Here is a 20,539-nt window from a genome sequence, read left to right on the forward strand (position 1 = left end):
CTCGTCTCTCTCTCTCTCTCTCTCTAGTCTTCAACTTGTTTTTCAGTGGTTTTAACTCAAGGAAAGAAGTTTTGCTCTTTTTTTTCTTCATTTTCGTTCACTTTTACTATGTTATAGTTTGTCATTTTCACTTTAGGGTTTAGAGATTTTCATGAAAAAAGTTTCTCGTTGAATTCCTGTGGTCTTTGAAGTTAAAAAAAATAATAAAATAACGATTCTTGGAAGCATGGAAAATCTGAAAAAAATTCTGAAAATTTCTGGGAATCGTTGAAGATTTATTGACATTGTTGCATTTTTATTGACATTAATGTCAATAAATCTTCAACGGTTCTGGGAAAATCCTTTGAAGATTTATTGACATCAATGTCAATAAAAATGCAATTTTATTGACAACAATGTCAATAAATCTTCACAGTTTTTTTAATTTTTTTGTTATGATTTTAAATATTTATAAATGAATTTAAACGTTTAAAATATGAAATTAACATCCCGATTTTACTCTTTTATGCAGTAATGGGTGATATTTTAGTGTATGTCAAGCATAGTGGTACATGGGTTAAACCTTCATGCTCTTTCTACTTTAATGTTGGTAAGATCTATACTAATGTGATATGTTCTTTCTCACAATTATTTTTCAATAACTCACAGTGACTTTTTATTGACATTAATACCAATAAGTTCCAATGTTATTGACATTAATATGAATAAAAAAAGAACATGAATGAATTATTTTTCTATAACTCACAGTGACTTTTTATTGACATTAATACCAATAAGTTCCAATGTTTATTGACATTAATATGAATAAAAAAATAACAGGAATTAATTATTTTTCAATAACTCACTGTGCCTTTTGATTGACATTAATATCAATAAGTTCCAATGTTTATTGACATTAATATGAATAAAAAAAAACATGAACTAATTATTTTTCTATAACTCAGTGACTTTTTAATGACATTAATACCAATAAGTTTCAATGTTTATTGACATTATTATAAATAAAAAAAGAACAAAAATTACTTATTGTTCCAGAACTAACTATAAATACTTGTTCATTGTAGGTGAGACCTTTTTCTGTTGAAGTTATTATTTAGGTGTCATTCACCCCATGGCAGTGCTAAAGCATGGGACATTCCTGTTGAAGTTAAGCAAAGAAGGACACAATAGAAAGACATGTGACGATCCTGTTCCTTTGTCTCAGAGAAGCAGTCGTTGAATAAGTTTTAATTTTGTAACTATTTTGTAATTCTGAATATGATGTAATATTTTATAATTATGGATGTTGACTTTTGTGAATATGAAATTCTTGTACTTCTCTAAGTTTTCTTGACAATGATGGTTTTATTGACAATGATGTCAATAAAAATATCAGTTTTATTGACAATGATGTCAATAAAACCTCAATTTTATTGACAACGATCTCAATAAAACCACAGTAACGATGTCAATAAAACCTCAGTCTTATTGACAATGATGTCAATAAAATATATGGTCCTCTTCCTCGAACATTGATTTCTTGATGACCTCATTGAAAACATGTCAACCCTAAATGACAAAAAATAACTGAAAACATGATAAAGTTGAAGTAACAATGTCAAACCTATCGGTTTATTGACATTGATGTCAATAAACTATCAGGTTTATTGACATTGATGTCAATAAAATGTCTGGTTTATTGACATCAATGTAAATAAACCAGATAGTTTATTGACATTGATATCAATAAACTAGCTACTGTCAATAAACTAGCTACTGTCAATACCAAACACATGTTATCAAAATTGGGAAACAACAGCTTTGTATAAAAAAAACATTTGGGCGCCAAGAGTTAGAGATGCATTTTTAGTAACATAATTAACATCGCAACAACATAATCATGGTTTTTCTTCAACAAAATAAAACTATAATCATTCAAATGACAGCAGATACGAAGGGTAGTACAGAAGGACAGCCTTTCCCATCCTCTCAATGTAAACAGGCCTGCCTTCTTTATCGACCCGTGATACCCTTGTGGGTAGTATAGAAGGACCTCTTCAAGCTCTTCAAACTCGAAATCCTATCGATAATGTCATATCCAAGAGAGTTGTCAGTCAGCAGATACGAAGCCCCACGATAACCGAATCCTCAGAGTTTCTTTAACAATAGTTCAGTAAAAGTTGGCCTCTTTACCTCCAGAATCGTATCCATTCCATACTCCTTTCTCCAGTCAAGCATTTCATCCCACATTTGGGTCGTCTATTCAGTGTTAAAATCTCTAGCTTTTAAGAACATGCAAATTGAAAAGAAAGAGACAAGCTATAAAACAGCAGGGTGGCCAAATAAGCTAGAAAATAAAAATAAAAAACTACACACAGAAATCAAAATCCCCAAATTCCAAACCTAGTTCATCATGATTTTCGGCCAAATTGAATCCAAAACAAGAAATCCGAAAGCAATCCTCAAATTCTAAACATAATCCTCACTAATGGAGTCCAAAGACCAAATATCACCAGCCAATTTCACAGAATCCTCACGGAATTGAAAAATACCCAAATTTGAGCATAAACCCTAAATTTGGAATTCAATCCGAGAAAGAGGAATTATTACCTCAATCCACGAAATTAACCTTCCTTGGTGAGTTCTCACTTCTTCCCCGACGTTTTCCCTCGCTCCGGCGCTGCCGTGGCTCGCGGCGAGACTCGTTTTCCTCAGCTTGGAGCGCGCGTGAATGGAGGAGCTCGGCTGGTGAAGATGGCGCGCGAAGGTGAAGGAAAGAAGAAGAAGAGAAAGGGGTGTTCATCGATAGTGGTCGGGGTTTTGTCATTTTGGGTGGTTTTTGTCGAAGAAATGGAGAAGAACTAGAGAGAGAGAGAGAGAGAGAGAGAGAGAGGCGCAGTGGGTTTCGGCCGAAGAAATGTAGAAGATGAACTGGAGTGAGAGAGAGGGACGGTGGGTTTGTTTAGGGTTTATATATATTTCAGTCTAAGATCTTAGAGAATTTTCATGAATCTTAGACTGAAATATATATAATCTTATAGAATTTTCATGAATCTTAGACTGAAATATATATATATATATATATATATATATATATATATATATCTAACAAAAGATCCATGAAAATTCTCTAAGATTATATATATTTCAGTCTTGCAATCTATCTATGATTCCACTGTCTACATCTCGTTCAAGTGACAAAATGATTTATTATGTGGCATAAATTGAGTAAGAACAACTTATTAAAACACATTGGTAAATTTGAATTCTTATTAGTTGCCTGGACATAAAATCTTCTATAAATTTTCAAAGCATAGGTAATAATTGGGAAATTGAGGTTCCAAGATTATTTCATGAAATGCGAAATTGTGAAACAAAGTCCCAAACAATAAAGGTGGTCAATGTGAGGGTATTTACAAGCAAAACTGCTTTCTTTCGCACATCTAAAGTGGATGAAAATCTAGAATGTATAAATAATGGGTCTCCACAATCCATAATTAGATTTTTTTTTTTTTTTTTTTTTATAAATTATAGAAACCCACATGTGTTTGTATTTTTTTTTTTTTTTGAGAGACATGTGTTTGTATTTGAAAAGTCTCTTTTTCTTATTTAAATTTGATACAACTAATGAAAAACATGTGCCAGTACTGCCAATTTTCTATAGAAAATAACATCAAATTTTAAAATTCAACGAAAAATCTACAGCGAAACAAAAGTTCCGGTAACCACCTAAACTGAAAAGATTAATAATTTTTTTTTAATTTTTTTTATTGGCATTTGAATCTTTTTTCATTGTTAAAATCTCTCCGCCCCAAATAGGTATGATCAATGTTCAAAATATCGATACCGATACCCATACCGAGGTTCTGATTTTACGGATATATCGAGTATCGACGGATATATCGACGAATATTCTATAACAATTTTAATACCGACTACTGATTATATCGTTGATATATCAATTATCGACGGATATATCGACAAAAATCTTATAACAAAATATAATAAAATATGTACCACTATTTATATTTTTAAGTTTCTAATAAAACAATCAAATTTAAAATATACCTATAACCTTTTTCTTATAGATATACATTATTAATATTTACATGACTTTCTCAATATTAAAAAATATAATAAAATAATTTTTTTTCAAAGAAATTGTAATATTTTTTCTACCACATTACAAATATTCTTTAAATAATAAAAAAGAATAGTATTATATATTTAATTATTTAGTCTATCGGTAATTTAGTATTGATATTATATATATAATACATTATTTGTCATACATATATTTATATGTATTATAAAATATAAATAAAGAAATATTGATAATATCATTATACTAAGTAAAATTAATAAGTAAAATATATAAATAATAAGAAATAATAAATAAAAAATAAAGAAAAAAATAAAAATAAAAAACAAACAAATAAAACGATATTTTTAAATTTGGACGATATTTTGTATTTGTTAACTACAAAAAAGAAAACGATATTTTGTCGATATATCATCAATATTTTAACGATATTTATAAAACGATAACGATTACAACGGATATTTTACCGAGACTCTTCAAAAAACGATATATCGGTGATATATCACCGATATATCCCGATATTTTGAACATTGGGTATGACCAAGAGAAAACAATACCCCCTAATTATTACTAAATCCGAAGATCACACGCGTTCTACATAAGAGGCGTAATCTCCCCAAAACAAAAACAAAAAAGCGAAAACTCTAGAATTCAACACTTGGTTGTATCCTTTGTTATCTCATTCAAAACGCTTTTTGCAACTAAATAATAAACCTATTTTGCAAAATTAACATGAAGAGAAAGTTACAAAATTGACACATTAGCGTAGGTGTGCAAACTGCAAAGTGCTATTTTTTTATAAGGAAAGTATAAACTTTTTTTTAAAACATATAAACCATAATTGTTAATTATAGAATCTTACACAATAATTAGAAAAAGATTATTAGTATTGTTTTACTTTGATAATCGTGTTATCTTTGTTTTTACTCGCCGAAAAGAGAACATTATTGGTTATAACTTATAACATATACAAAGATTGTAGTCAAACACAGAGATGTGGTATATGATTTTAAAAGTCCAAAAGAATACTTAAATTTGTTTTTAAGAGTGGTTGTAAGAATTCTACAGCCAGTGCTACAGCTGAAATATATATATATATATATATATATATATATATATATTATATAGAAATATAAAATTGCGTACGAAGATTGTTGTTAGTTGTTACACACAGCCAGTACACAGTACACACAAAGATGTGATTTTATTTTTGAAAGTTTATTCAAACAAGAATACAAAAAAAAATCTAAAGTATTAATTTAATTTTGTATTTTTAGGGTGGTTGAAAAAATTCTCCAACTGGTGCTACCCCACTCTAGGCGCACGTTAGCCGACACCGGTCCAGTCTCTCTCTCTGTCTTATGGTCTAAAATTATCTGAGCTCATAAATATGCGCAATCACACAGTCGCTTATACACAGACACACACAGATAATGCATTCCCACACTGTTGAATCGAACGGAATCCAATTCCGATCCTTTAATACTTCCAAGTTCCAACTCGTGAGAGGTTGACTTCTGGCTTGACCGACTGGTAGATCGATCAGCGACCCCAAACAAACGGTACAAACTTCACTGAATCACCTCTTCAACTGAGCTCATTCTGAAGTTTCGCTGATCGTTGGATCTGCGCGAATATTATCCCTGGATTTTCCATTCTTTTTTTGTGCTCATTTGCATTTCTTCAACTAATCGTCTTAGTCTGCTCGAGGTGTGGCAGCTGAGTCGGCGATACTTGGACTAGCTTTAAGGTTTTATTTATTTATTTATTTATTGAACTTCCTAATTTGAATACAGCATTTCGTTTGTTCAACTTGATGAATGAACAGATTTTAATTTATCGGTTTTGGTTTAATGCACTCTGGGCTTCTTTCAAGATATGGATTTGAGATGGATTTTCTTTTTTGGTTAGACATTGACTGGATGGAGAATTTGTTGTACAAAACTTCAATTTTTCATGCACTTCGCTGGAGTGAATTTAATATAAATTGTGTGTGCTCTCTGTATGGAAATTTTGTTCTATGAGATTATGTTAACAATATTGTTATCTAACCCCTGAAATTTCTAGCTTTGGCAGGTCGGAATTGGATTAAAGTAACTGCTTGCCAGTATGGGTGTTTCAGGGAAATGGATTAAGGCTTTGGTTGGTTTGAAGAAATCAGAAAAGTCCGCTGAGAAAAATGAAAATGTGTGAAACTAATTATGAATTCCAGTTTTTTATTTTCTAGTTCTAATTGTCTTTTGCTTTCTGTTCATTGACATTGCTTTCATATGTTTCATTTTCTCATAGTTATTTAGTAATATATGAATTTTACCCGATTTCTGTTTCATGTCTTCATTTGGTTATGCGCCTATGCTGTCAGTATTTACTACATAACTGTTATTTCATCTGAAAATTGCACTTAATTACTCTCATGGTTTAGAGACGTGTTTTCCATAAGCTGATGTAAGTGTTTCCTTCCAAATTATATGAACATAGAGTTTTATTTTCTAGTTCTAATTGTCTTTTGCTTTCTGTTCATTGACATTGCTTTCATATGTTTCATTTTCTCATAGTTATTTAGTAATATATGAATTTTACCCGATTTCTGTTTCATGTCTTCATTTGGTTATGCGCCTATGCTGTCAGTATTTACTACATAACTGTTATTTCATCTGAAAATTGCACTTAATTACTCTCATGGTTTAGAGACGTGTTTTCCATAAGCTGATGTAAGTGTTTCCTTCCAAATTATATGAACATAGAGTTTAATCTGCATCCGTAATTTAGCTTTTTTTTTTAATACACATGGTGATTGTAAACTAGTAATTTATACCAAGAATCCCTACATCTTTGTATATTTTTCGTGTTGGTAAATGGGTGAAATGGGTGCGGAGGGAATCTTCTTTGAGAAGTGATTGTGATTAAAATAAGATATCTCAGGAAGTTGGGGATAACATACCGCTTGAGTGGTGTTTTTTTTTTTTGGTAGCATTCATTCCATGATTTTCTTGTTAGCAGTTTCATAGATATTCTTTTCGGCTAATTATTTCTATATATTTTCAGCTGAGATCTTATAAGTGATTTCTTACCAATAATAAAGAAAGTAAGTGTTTAATTTTTAATTCAAATGGCAATTTTTCAAGAGATTTGATGAGGCTTCTGCAAAGGCAATAAGGCGTCACGAGATAATAGCTTCTCATAAATAAGGAAAAGTAGTTTGATATATTATTTAATGTGCAATTGAACATCTTTACTATATGTAACTATAAATAAGTCATAATTTATGAGAGAGCTGTCGAAGTTAATTAGTTATTGAGTAGCAGAGTATTTTGGCAAGAGAGATTAACCATCCCCTCAAATTGTAGATCGATTTGGTGCAATCAATCCAAATAAAAGCTTTAATTTTTGGTGCTATTAGATATCTAGCCTTTCTACATTTGGCGCATAAATGCTATTGCATACAACACTTACCATGTGATTCTTCTCATTTAAGTTCCTGTTTCATGTCATGCTAGAGGGCTTCAAGCAAGTCTCGACACCGGAGAAAGAACTCTGTGGAGTTCGATTATAACAAGCTTCAATATGATTTTGACACCAATGACGCTACAACAGCTAAAGAAAGCAGCCCCGTAATAAAACCATGTTCAGCTGATTCGCCTTCGACTTCGCTTCAGGCACCGAGTCGCCAAAATTCCCAAGAAGAATTGGCGGCAATATGCATTCAGACAGCCTTCCGTGGTTTTCTGGTATAGTCTTCTTCCGTGTGATTTCTTTATTCAGTTCATGACTCTTTCAGATTTCTTTTCGTTATCCTTTTGGTCTTCCCGGTGCCCCTTCAGAAACTCTATATTCTATATCTTTCAGCCGAAACCACCAACAATTATGGATGAAATGAAAGAAAAAACCATAAAGAGTCAGATGCCAAGTCCCTATTTTAGATATTCTAGTGATTTTGTTAAGGATATCTGTAAGTTGACTTGTTGAGCAGCCATGTAAAGTACCACACACCAGAAGGCTTTGAATGAAAATAGGTTTTGAGAGGTAGAAATCCTTTAATCACAAGTTTCTTGTAAATGTTTTTTCACACGATTTGTACACATGAAATGACAATGCATGTTTACAACCGATTAAAGAATAAAACAAACTAAATAGCTAAATGAAGCAAATATTTATAGGAAAAAAGTTGCATTGTTCTTTTGTGTGTTATTGAATTTCTAACATGCTGTTACCCATTGGAATTTTTAGAAGCATCTTTTCAATTGGTTCTGATCAAAATATTGTCATTTATTGAAACTTATCAAGGCTAGAAGAGCTCTGAGAGCTTTGAAAGGGCTGGTCAGACTTCAGGCCCTTGTTAGAGGTCATGCAGTGCGAAAACAAGCTGCAATTACTCTTCGATGTATGCAAGCATTAGTGAGAGTTCAGGCTCGAGTGCGAGCAAGGCGTGTTCGCATAGCACTTGAAAGTCAAACCGAACAGCATAAAATTCAGCAGCAGCTCGTAAATGAGGCACATGTACGAGAGATAGAAGTAAGTCAACTGCTCTTGATATTTGACTGGAAAGGAAATAAGAAAAATCATGCTATTGTTGCATACTTAGAAAAGAAAATTGCTTGGTAGTTATTCGGGGAAATATGACTGTGTTAATGTAAAGTTAAATGAAATGTATCAAAGGAAGGACATGTTCGATAGAGGTTCCAAGCCCTCTCAGCATATATTTGATTGTGGTTAGGGTCATATGAATCCTTGAGACTATATAAATTGAATGGTTAGTTTCCGAGGAGTCTCTAACAATTTTAAAATTTGTGATTTTAACATTATTAGACATTCATTACAAAGAAGCGAAACCTGTAGTAAAAATCTATAAGGAATATGTTGATAGTGCAATGACATTTCTGGCTATGTCGCAGGAAGGTTGGTGTGACAGTGTAGGATCGGTTGAACAAATTCAAACAAAGCTGTTAAAGCGACAAGAGGCCGCGGCTAAGCGTGAGAGAGCCATGGCTTATGCTTTGGCGCATCAGGTGAGCAATTAATATCTGCAGTTACTGATTTATAAACAGAGGGTCTTATCTCGCTGCTCAATATTCTTGTTGAAAATATTTTATAGATTAAAAAAAATTCAGGGTTGAAAAATTGGAAAAAGAAAAATAAATCGACAATGTCGTAATAGATTCATCATTGTTGTGCCAGTGGTGGTCATATGATTCCTGAAAACCCGCCTGGGTAACACAAACTGAAATGATTACTCGATTCTGATACCAGTAATAATCCACAACACTTTCAATATTAAATAAAAAGAACATTTTGTGACCCGTGCAATTGGATAGTGGTTAGATGTTCATACCACAGTTGATTTCTAACGAGATCGTTGCTCAGTGGCAAGCAGGGTCGAGGCAACAGGTGGCTCCTTCAGGATTCGAGCCAGACAAAAGCAGCTGGGGATGGAACTGGTTGGAAAGATGGATGGCCGTGAGACCGTGGGAGAATCGCTTCTTAGACATCAATCTCAAGGATGGAGTTATGGTACGCGATAACGGGTCAACCGAGGGTAAAAACGGGTCGACCAAGCCCGTCGCCAAGAAACCAATCACATCCAACATTCACTCGAGCCTTTCGAGTCATAAGACCGGCCCGTCCAATTCCGATGGAAGCAGTGCTTCCCCCGGGAAGTCAGCTTCCGTGGCTCAACCATCATCTAACCCACAGCTGTCCAAGTCAAAGTCGAAACCGCGCGTGGAGGAGGGAAGCACAAAACCCACTGGTAATTTGCGATCTCAAAGCAATCCGAAAGAGAGAGCCGGTCAGAGTGGTAAGCAGATGAAGAAACGCATGTCTCTGCCTAATAGCGGTGAGTTCGTGTCTCTCATCTCTTTCTCTCGTACTGAACTGGCTGTCCAAAGCCAAGTTTCCATGAATACAATGTTAAATCTCCGACAGTTTTCCATCGAAAGTATGCACTGAATTTTTTTTTTCCTATGGATTTTGTTTTGGTTCAATCAGGAGGAGGCTCTGGCGGTCAAGCAGCCAGACAACTCGGTAGAACTGCCATTAAAGGTATGCCCACTTCTCAGAAGATCTAAGCAGAATTGTAGAGAGGTATCGAATCACACTATATCTGTCCCGGCCGTAGCGGTCGAGCAATGGAGGATTCGAATTAAAATGGTGAACTGATATATGATCACCGTGCGATATTCTTAGCCGTGGTGCTTTCTTGTCTAGAGGAGATTGTACCTTCTGGGGAAATCTGTTAGGATGGAATCGACCGAATTGCTTTTGTTTCTGTACAAATCGACGAGCTGGTTGAGCTTCTGCTGTGGTCAGAAAATTAGGCTTGTCTGTGGGAATAAGAATAGCCAGATCTTAGTGTGTATTTATTTGAAGTTACTTAGTGTGTCGGATGAGATCATGCAGTTTTTATTTTTTTATTTTTTATTTTTATTTTTTTTATTTTATATATTACTTCTCGTTGAAAGATGTACAAATTGGAGAGCAGTTTGGTGTCTGTATTATTGTTACTGTTTCTCTTCCTTGTAATTTTTCTTTTTTCCAAGCGTATATGTTTCACGGTGACGGCTGTCCAAAACCAGGACATGAGTGAGATCTGTGGTTGTGAAAACGCCTGTTATAAATAAGTAAATGAGAAGAATTTATGAGCAAGTTTTTTTTTTTACTTCTCTACATTTATGTACTAGTTGGATGTACTACAAATAGCTTGCCATCATTTTAGTTGGATATCTTATTATGTATATTGACCTCAGTTCATTACGAGTAATTTGTCAGCTTTATTTATTTTTACGGTTCATTCAATAGAAAGCTAGATAAACGAAAAAAAACAAAAAAACAAAAAAGAATATTAGCGAGGTACAAATTTTATTTATTTATCTACAATAATATACCTCAGAAATATGATAGCACGAATCATTGCCAAGTTTGAACAATAGCTTTTGGATACCGGAGATCACCAATTCAACCGAGGCCGGGAGCTTGGTATCATTCTCTGCGAGAAGATGAGATCGAATTCAAGTGAAATGAAAGCTTTGCACTTTTCTGAATCTGAATCCAATTAAAAGCCATGCACTTTCCTTTCCAAATGTGAGTCCCTCTTTAATAACAACACATTTGGCTATTAAAAGGTCGAGAGAGGTACATGTAGCAAGCTTGGTCATCAAGTCTCGTTGCTTCGGATATCGAAAACCACTAGCTATAACCACTTTGATCCTTGGGGTATCAATATCAAGGATCAACATAGGAAACATCATCCACAATCCCTTCATGGGAACCAACCTTCTTGACCCTCATTAGAACAACATTAAGTCTCTTCACATGACTCTTGAGGATTAAGCTTCAACCTCCGCAGTCGGATAATTAACTGGAGCTTCCTTTGACTTAGACGACGTCATCGAAGAAACGATTACCATCTTGTTGTGTTTTTCCGAGGATCGGTGGGAGGAAGACACCGACTTCATTAAAGTTGGAATAATTTAACCTTTATTTTTTCGACGTCGAGCCGCTTGCAATCTTCGCGGCCCTCTCCCTCTCTCCAATGATGAACCAGATTCGTATGAAATATTTTATAATATACACAATACAAAAATCCAAAAATAACCACCTAAAAGAAGCTTAGTTTCAATCAATTTTCCTTTAAAACCTTGTTGACATGTTGAACCATATCAATCTTACACGCCCACTTTCACGGTCTCGACCCATTTATTGGGTCTCGATTTGACAAGCACACTGTCACGATTTAGACCGGCTCTCAGAGTCTCTATGTCTTACATTCCTACTTTCATGGCATCGACGCGCTCTTAGTGTTTCGATCAAATTTGTACTCATAATCTGCAAACTATTCACGTTTTTTGCTTTCTTCAAAACTCGAACAAGAAGCTACCGAATGACTACACTAATAAATCGGTAAGGCCCAAAGACCTCTTCAAGCCAATACTCCTATAGAGATTTTGGGTGATCGCTAATTTGAAGTCCATTGCAGATCATAATATATAGTTAAAAATTGAACTGCTAATTTATTTAATCACCTGAAAAATACAAAATCATTTTAATTATTTGTAAAATTCCAATGACTAAATAGTTATAGCATATCATTAAAACATGGGTTTGTGAAGGAAGTGCATTTCTATTTTTATGAGGTACGGAATTCTGGGGTTGACTAAAAATAATTATTTTTTCTAGTGTTAGACCGAAATTCCACTGAATTTGGAAATGGAATTTCCATTCCAGGTATATGAAAATAAATTTCCTTCCGATCATAAAACATTTATTTTTGGCACAATTTAGAGCCGTTGGATTTGCAATGCTACAAATCCAATGGCTCCTAATTTTTAAATAATAAAAAAAACTTAATTGTACATGCAGAAAAAAAAAAAAAATTTATTTCCGCTGGTTTCCGTCAATATCCACTCATCGAGCAGAAAGAAATCCTTTCACTCACGCTTTCCTATGAAAGGAATCTTTCCGCTCGAATTTCAAAGCCGGAAGAAAGGGATTTCCATCCCTCTTCCGTATCATAAACCCAGTTTTACATATCATAATCATTTTACTTAGTTAATATATATATATATATAAAGTTATACGTCAAAGCAAAGAAGATGATAATGATGAACGATGATAATAATAGCATAATAATAATAATTGAAAAGGTCTACGAAACACAATTGAATTATATATATATAGCTAATAAAAAAAATTAAAGTAGTTATCATATTATCTCTAGAAAATATTTAGGAGACAAATTATTTTTAATTGTTTATACATCAAGGATTGTTGTAACTATAATCAAACGCGTATTTGAATTTTAAACTCCGTAACTTTAGCAAGTTATTTTTTTCTTTTCTGTTTTCCAATAAAATTCGAAAAATGTAGAGGAAATGAAAAATACATCGCTACCCTTGTAGTTGTAGGCGACAAAATACTGAAAATTTTTCACTGCAGTTGATAAAATGGAAAATGCAGTCTAAAAGCACACACACACACGGAGGATGTAAATAAATAGAAGGAAAACCAGAAAGACATTACGGCGTGACGTTTATTATTTAACGGCAAATAGAGAGAGAGACGTCGTGATCAATCAATCACCTCTCTCTCGTCTTCAATAGGAATCCATTTTCACATTTCACCTCCAAACCCAAAGAAATCAAATCTGAAGAAACCCTCTTTCTGATCCGATTCGGATCTCCACCCCCAAATCGGCACCATTCCAGAGCCCTCGCCCCGACACCCGCGGCTCTCGTCGTCGTCCTCCGGCGTCTCCGCCTCCGCGAGCTGGTGGTGGCGGAGGGAGATGTTCTCCAGCCCGGCGTTCGTGCTCTCGTTCTCCCTCCTCCTCACCCTCCCCGTCGTCCTCCTCCTCCTCCCCCGCCAGCCCCCCCTCCCCCCCGCCGCCGCCGTGGTCTCCGCCGCCGACGACCTCGCCGACCTCGCCCTCTTCGAGCGAGCCTCCTCCTCCGCCGTGTCCCGCCTCTCCACCTCCCCCAACCCCAAGCCCAAGATCGCCTTCCTCTTCCTCACCAACTCCGACCTCCACTTCTCCCCCCTGTGGGACCGGTTCTTCTCCGCCGCGCCGGACCAAAGCCTCTTCAACGTGTACGTCCACGCCGACCCCGCCTCCAACGTCTCCTCCCCCGCCGGCTCCCCCTTCTTCGACCCCTCCCGCTTCATCCCCGCCCGCCGCACCTTCCGCGCCTCCGCCACCCTGATCTCCGCCACGCGCCGCCTCCTAGCGTCGGCTCTGATCGACGACCCGGCCAACGCCTTCTTCGCCCTCCTCTCCCAGCACTGCGTCCCTCTCCGCCCCTTCCCCTACGTCTACCGCTCCCTCCTCCTCTCCCCCTCCTTCGACCACCGCCCCCCCAGCCGCGATCCCCTCCTCCCCCGCCGCCGCCGCAGCTTCATCGAGATCCTCTCCAAGTCCAAGAGCCTCCGCAAGCGCTACGCCGCCCGCGGCCGCCTCGCCATGCTCCCCGAGGTGCCCTTCGACCGCTTCCGCGTGGGCTCCCAGTTCTTCGTGCTGGGGCGCGCCCACGCCCTCGTCGTCGTGCGGGACCGGACCATCTGGAGGAAGTTCCGGCCGCCGTGCTTCCGCGAGGACGAGTGCTACCCCGAAGAGCATTACTTTCCCACCTTGCTCTCCATGTCCGACCCCGAGGGCTGCACCCACTACTCTCTGACCAGGGTCAACTGGACCGGCACCACCAAGGGCCACCCTTACACTTACGGCCCCGCCGAGGTCTCCGCCGACCTCATTCGCCGCCTCCGCCTCTCCAACCACTCCGATTCCTACCTCTTCGCCAGGAAGTTCTCCCCCGACTGCCTCCAGCCCCTCATGGGCATCGCCGACTCCCTCATTCTCCGCTAGGTACGCCGCCTTTCCCCCTTCTTTTCACATTCTTAATAGTTAGCCCCAACGGGTTGGGTGGGGTAGTATCACAAAGACTATTGAGTTTTGTGTATAGAGTTTGTTGGGAGAGAGAGTCCGCTGCTGAATCGCAAAGCCCTACCGCTTGGGGTTGAGTGAGAGTTTGCAAAAGCCTGCATCTTTAAATGAACTGAGTTTGAGATCGAGTGAGAAGAACCCCCCAGTTCTTTTCTCATTAACTGGGTTGTCTGGTTTGGTTTTTGGAATTTGGGAAAGGGATTTAAGTAGTTTGATTCTTCTCCATTTCAAACAAGACAGTTGATGAGTGCTCTTTTAGTTATAGATTAAGCAGGCAAAAAATGTGAATCTGGTTATTTTTCTTCTTCCATTTGGAGTCGTAGCACGTTGTTTCACTGATATTGGTAGCACTATGTAGATTACTGAATTGTGACCAAAAGTGACTACCGGATTGTCATTGTTACTTGATACTTCAGTAATTCGGTTTCATGTTGTTGGATCTGCATTCCTGATCTTTAAGTTCTGTCTGCTGTTATAGCAATGTATATTCGTGTGTGTGTATTTTTTTGTTTGTTTTACATTCTATAACCTCCACAGAGAAGTGATATTGATTTTACTGGACCATTCAGGTGATAAAAGATAGTCCAGTGTAGATATTTGTGTTAGAGCTGGAACAGCATTTCCATGCTCGGTGGTGATTTATGGTTTTGAAGAGGCGTATAAGATTTGCCCACAACAACCAGCAAAATCCAGAAACGAATAAAGACACTCCCAAGTTAGGCTTTTGGACAAACAAAAGATGATGTCTAGAATCCAAGAACGAGAGAGAGAACACAGCTAAGAGAGAGAAGAAAAAAACACAAGCCAGAAGAAGAGAGCAAGCAAGGTATTTTTTAATTTTTTTTTTTTGTTCAAGTTTTTTTTTTGTCCTTAGAGTAGACATCCAAATGGTGCAAAGAACATTTGCACGATTAGGAATTTTTTTCTTCTTTTTTTTCTTTTTCTTTTGAAGGGTGTTTTTGTACATACAGATCAAATATCACGTCATATGAATGGTTACACATGTCCTTCAAGTTGGAAAATTCCTCGTTACTTTATTATGATTTTTTTATATTTTATTTTGACTGAGAGAGAGGTGAGAGTAAGATAATAATACAAACAAGTGAGGTGTTTGTGTATGAGCTGGTGACCGACAATGTATTGGGTGAATCAGCGGCAGTGGGCTAACTACCGATGTCTCTCTCTGGGCCCCACTTTTGTAAGTTTGCATGTCACGTTTCTCCTAGAAAAAGAACAACAGAAAATTAGATAGAAAAAAGAAAAAGCATTGTCGATACCTGTGCGATTGAGTTGTTCTAGACTTTTCTTTTCTTTTTTTTTTTTCTTTTCAGTATGTTGTTTTTGTTTATTTGTGCATTATTGATTACTGCGAGTACTTGTAATGATTTATTGAGCCTTCCGATGTCACATTTAGATAGGCCACACACAATCATGGGAGCTGAGTGTGGCATAATATACATGCACTGTTTTGGTATAATGTTCAATATGACAGCTCTAAGTACTGCGATGAAATTCACTAATAGTGTTTATTCCCTGTCGCCTCGATAATAAGGATATGCTCCAGGTTTTAGCTCAATGAACATTTATATTGTTAGAAGTTATTATTATTTTGTAACGTTACATAAAATTTGGCTAGATATAGTGCAAAGATATTGCTATTGAATACCCTCGAGTTGAAGATGCTACTTGTGGTTTAACGGGTAAACTATGAGCGAGATGCTTGTGGCTGAATTATCAGACGGTGGTTAGACGTGTTATCGGATATATCAGAGCGCACCGTTGGTCGAACTATTTGCAGTTTTTTAAAGGCAGTGTGCTATGAGCGCACTGTGCTTCTGTCCCATTTTTTGGGCAACGGCGTGACACGCTCATTTGATTACCACGGTGCACAATGGCGTGTCGAAGCTTCAAATCTTGCTTGAAATGCTTTTGAATCGACTCGGATCTGAATAAAATTGTCTTTTGTCGCTCACATCGGTTTTTTTTTTTTTTTTTGAAAGGTGCACTCACAACTGTTGAAATTGCATTGATATGACTATAAATGTTAGAATATAATTTTTTTTTTATTATTATTAATTTAAGACAAAATACAATTGGTTCATTTGTTGAACGCTTTGACATAGTTGTGCTCTTAGAGAAGCTCGGAAGGCATTTGAGGATCCTAAGAGCCCTTAGTAGTAGTATACGTTGGTCGCCATTCTTAAGCCAATAGACAGTAATGTAGCTCAACTGAAACACTTGAGGTGGGAAACATGAGTAAGCCTAGGGGTGAATATAGACAAAATCTGGCGACATTTAGTGGGTCTACCACCATTGAAGCAGATTGAGGTTGGTGGATGTTATATCGATGAATTCAGCCTTCAAATACAAAGCTCAACTTATTTTAGTCGTGTGCCTTCTTCGATGTCAATGACACGCCTTGTCGCAAAGCAGAGGCAACTTATCATCTACAATTGACTGAGCTCCAACTCTTCATTGTCATTGATGATGTGTAGTATCGTTCTTCTTATACCATAAGTTCTCAAAACTTTAGCTCGTAGGGCCGGCCCAACACAATTGAGAGTCTTAGTCAAACTTTTATAATTAGACCTCTTAAAAGAAATTGCATTTATAAAGAGATAGGCCAATATTTACATGTCCGATCAAATTTTTGGCTTTTGATACCATGAGATTGAGACTTTTTTAGCCTTTATTATTTTTTAAAATTTTAGGACTTTAGGCGTGGGCCTAACTCGTCAAGGGCAAGGGCCGGCCCTGCTCGTAGCACATATAATACTTTCTGAGGTCAGATCAAAGTTACAGTTGTAATGAAGTTCTAAGTTATTGTGATAAGAGCTTGGGTTAAAGATAATAAACCATTTGATTATCCTTAGCTTTTATTAATTGTTTTAGCCCTTTTAAGTGTTGTAGGTCAGTTTGGGGGTTTGTTTCTTTAGGCTGGGCTATATAATGAAACAGTCATTTTAGCCGATACTCTTTGGAGAGCACTAGTCCTCTCCAAAGGCCAAGTTATCTTGTATTTTCCGTTTTAGCAATACAAACAATCTACTCTCTTCTCTTTCTCTTTTGGAATCTATTAAGGAGAGGGTGCCCAAGAGGTTATAAACCCACACTCTAAGCCCATACTTTAGTGATGTGAGACTCTTATATGTCAATCTCATACTTGACAATGTAAGAATCAACTAGGATAGTAACAATACCCCACGCTTGAAGAACCAACGTCCTTGTTGGTCATGGATGGCACCCCTTCTTGGGTCCAAGCCACCATTCTGTGGCCCATCACTCCTACTGTTGGAATCTATCAAGATGGGGCTAGCTCTGATACCAAATTGATACAACCCTTTGGGTAGAACTCATCCACAAAAACTAGCTATCAATGCGAGGGTACCCAAGAGGTTATAAACCCATACACTAAGTTCATACTTTAGTGATGTGGGATTCATATATGCCAATCTCATAATTGACAATGTAAGAGTCAACTAAGATCATAACATATTGTTGAGTGAGAATTCAAATCAAAGAGTCTCAAGATTTCATAAATGAAAATTTGATATCAGTTTATGATGTTAGGCCTCAAACTTTTGTTATGAGTCCGATTTGCTCATCGCATACATAAAAGATAGACAACGACCATAATCAAAATTGGAACGTAAGAATGGGGTTATCTTATTATTAATTTGAGATCCTAAATAAGACACGACACAAAGCTCATAGTTAAATACATAGAAAAATATCGAGTTCATAGGATTTGCGTGGATATGAAATTTTCAATTTTTCACAAGCCTCTTGTATTTATGGCTTTGGTTTGAACCCCGGAACTCCATGTATTGCGAAAGGCACATCACCGTTGAATTGGTCATTACCAATATGTTCGCGACATGTGTACCTCCTCGATCTAAAATGAGGGAGATGATTGTTGAAGACATGATTGACCAGCTTGTTAGAATTTGACACACAAATCCGACTTAAAATAAAAAAAACGAAAATCGCAAAGAACAAAATTAACATACACATATTTAAAGGGAAATTTCATAAAGTGGACCTAAATGTGTACAAAATATCATTATTAGACCACGTTTTTTAAAAATATCTAAAACTAAACCTTTGGCCCCAAAATGGACAAAAATACCCTTAAAACAATAAAAACACAAAAATTTCAGAAAAAAAAAAAATTAAAAACAGTCGCTCATATTCTCTCCCTCTCCCAAACCCAATATTCCCTCATCCACTATTCCGACCGATTGCGACGCCAAACGACCGGTTGCGACCAAGTACGACGTATTGCGACCTCTTTCGATGGAAACCGGTGGACAAGGCTTGAACTCCGGCGGTGGTGGTGGTACAAGAGCTCGCGGGTCTCAATCCAAGAAAAAGGTAAGTTTTTTCTTTGATTCTCTTGTTAAATCTAGTATTTAATAGTTAAAAATGTGTTTAGGATAGTTAAAAGATTTAGGGCCATTTGGATTGATTTTGAAAAGTTAGGGTTTTAACATTTTCCCGGAATTTGCGATGAACTTCAAGCATTTGCGACCGGTTGCGATGAAATGCATACCAAATTGCGACCGGTTGCGATATTTTTAATTTTTTTAAAAAAAATTATATTTTGCGAGCAATTGTGACGATTTGCGACCAATTGCGACGGTTTGCGACCAAATGCGATGCTTTGCGACCATTTGCGACCGAAAATGATTTTTTGACTCTTTTTTTTTTTTTTTTGTCTTTTGTAGGATCATTTGAAATACCTTTATGAAGTGGATTTCCCGGCTCGGGTCTCGTATCTTGGGTCCACATCATTGAAGAAAGTGTATGAGAGATTTTTCAAGTTGGAGATTTTGGATAGAGTTATCGGGACTCCGTTTGAGCAATTTTTTACGAAGGATCAAGTCGAGTTACAATACTCGGGCGTGCTTATACATAATTTTTTTCAGAAGAGGATTGAGCCCACTGCACGGGGAGAGATACACTTCGGTATAGGTTCTTATATTTTTATGATAAGTTTAATAAACATCTCACAAATTTTTGACAAGTTTTTTTTTAATTATGTTTAACACATTGTGTTTATGTTTAAATTTCTTTCGGTGTTTATGCTTCAAGTATTACGAAACATTCGCATCGTTCGTCAAAACTTGCGGTGCTATTGGGAGCACACCCATTGTATATGGGACTTCAAGTTTTAGGTCATACGAGAATCTGTCAACGTTGATCATCTCGTACACGTTATCCACTAATTTCGTGTACGTCAGATCTTTCGAAACATCGTATGACTTAGTTCTAGCATCCTTGAACACCCATAAATGCGCATTCTCTCCCAAGTGCCATTAATTTGGAGGAAAACTAAAAAACAACATCAAAAAGTCAACAAAATCAGTTATACAACAAAAAGTCAACATGATCGCAACAGGTCACAAATGGTTGCAACAGGCACAAATTATCGCATTTGGTCGCAAATGGTCACAACTGGTCGCATTTAGTCGGATTTCGTCGCATTTGGTAGCAATTGGTCGCAACAGGTCGCATTTGATTGCAACTGGTCGCAAATGGTCTCAATCTTGAATTTTAATTTCATCGCAAAGTAACTTGAATTTCATCGCAAATGGTCGCAAATTAACTTAATTTTTCCAGATTTTAGCCGAAAAATCCTAGATCTAAAATTTTTCTAAACCCTAAGTTACCTTAAACACCTAAATTATTAGACAAAAATATAATCAAAATGACAAAGTTAGTTAACTTACCCATGATAACTCCAAAATAGAGAGGATTTGAGAGCTTGAGAGATGATTTGAGTGATAATATGTGAGAGAAAGAGGGTTTATAAGGTTAGAGGGGTATTCTCGTCTATTTTGGAGCCAAAGGTTCAGTTTTAGATATTTTTAAAAAACGTGGTCTAATAATGATATTTTGTACACATTTAGGTCCACTTTATGAAATTTCCCTATTTAAAATTATTCACTTTCAATGCGAAAACTACGTCAACTTTGGCGCTGCAGATTCTCACTAAAACCCAAATCGGGAGAAAATGTGACTAC

General features: G+C 36.6%; 2 protein-coding genes across 9 annotated transcripts; both read left to right on the forward strand.

Moving 5' to 3' along the window:
- The first annotated feature begins 5,397 nt into the window (after positions 1-5,397).
- Positions 5,398-10,741, forward strand: IQD5 (IQ-domain 5). 8 transcript variants are annotated; one of them, XM_089630593.1, is made up of 9 exons: positions 5,398-5,643; positions 5,782-5,831; positions 6,149-6,268; positions 7,579-7,809; positions 8,366-8,593; positions 8,974-9,087; positions 9,443-9,914; positions 10,067-10,120; positions 10,265-10,741. In XM_089630593.1, exons 3-9 carry the CDS (start codon positions 6,191-6,193, stop codon positions 10,315-10,317), a joined length of 1,230 nt encoding a protein of 409 aa, XP_089486719.1. In that variant the 5' UTR covers positions 5,398-5,643; positions 5,782-5,831; positions 6,149-6,190; the 3' UTR covers positions 10,318-10,741. The 8 variants fall into 8 exon arrangements, with proteins under 8 accessions (XP_089486719.1, XP_089486722.1, XP_089486723.1 ...); XM_089630596.1 differs by having other exon boundaries at positions 5,801-5,831; XM_089630597.1 differs by having other exon boundaries at positions 5,801-5,831; positions 6,158-6,268.
- A 2,194-nt stretch (positions 10,742-12,935) lies between these two features.
- Positions 12,936-15,535, forward strand: LOC149381073 (Core-2/I-branching beta-1,6-N-acetylglucosaminyltransferase family protein). Its single transcript, XM_089600715.1, has 2 exons — positions 12,936-14,435; positions 15,083-15,535. The coding sequence occupies exon 1, from the start codon at positions 13,362-13,364 to the stop codon at positions 14,433-14,435; it is 1,074 nt and encodes a 357-aa protein (XP_089456841.1). The 5' UTR covers positions 12,936-13,361; the 3' UTR covers positions 15,083-15,535.
- Positions 15,536-20,539: the final 5,004 nt, after the last annotated feature.

This window comes from Urtica dioica, chromosome 11 (genome assembly GCF_054948205.1).
Source record: "Urtica dioica subsp. dioica isolate 48M chromosome 11, U.dioica_male_clone48M_v1_H2, whole genome shotgun sequence".
NCBI classification, from domain to species: domain Eukaryota; kingdom Viridiplantae; phylum Streptophyta; class Magnoliopsida; order Rosales; family Urticaceae; genus Urtica; species Urtica dioica.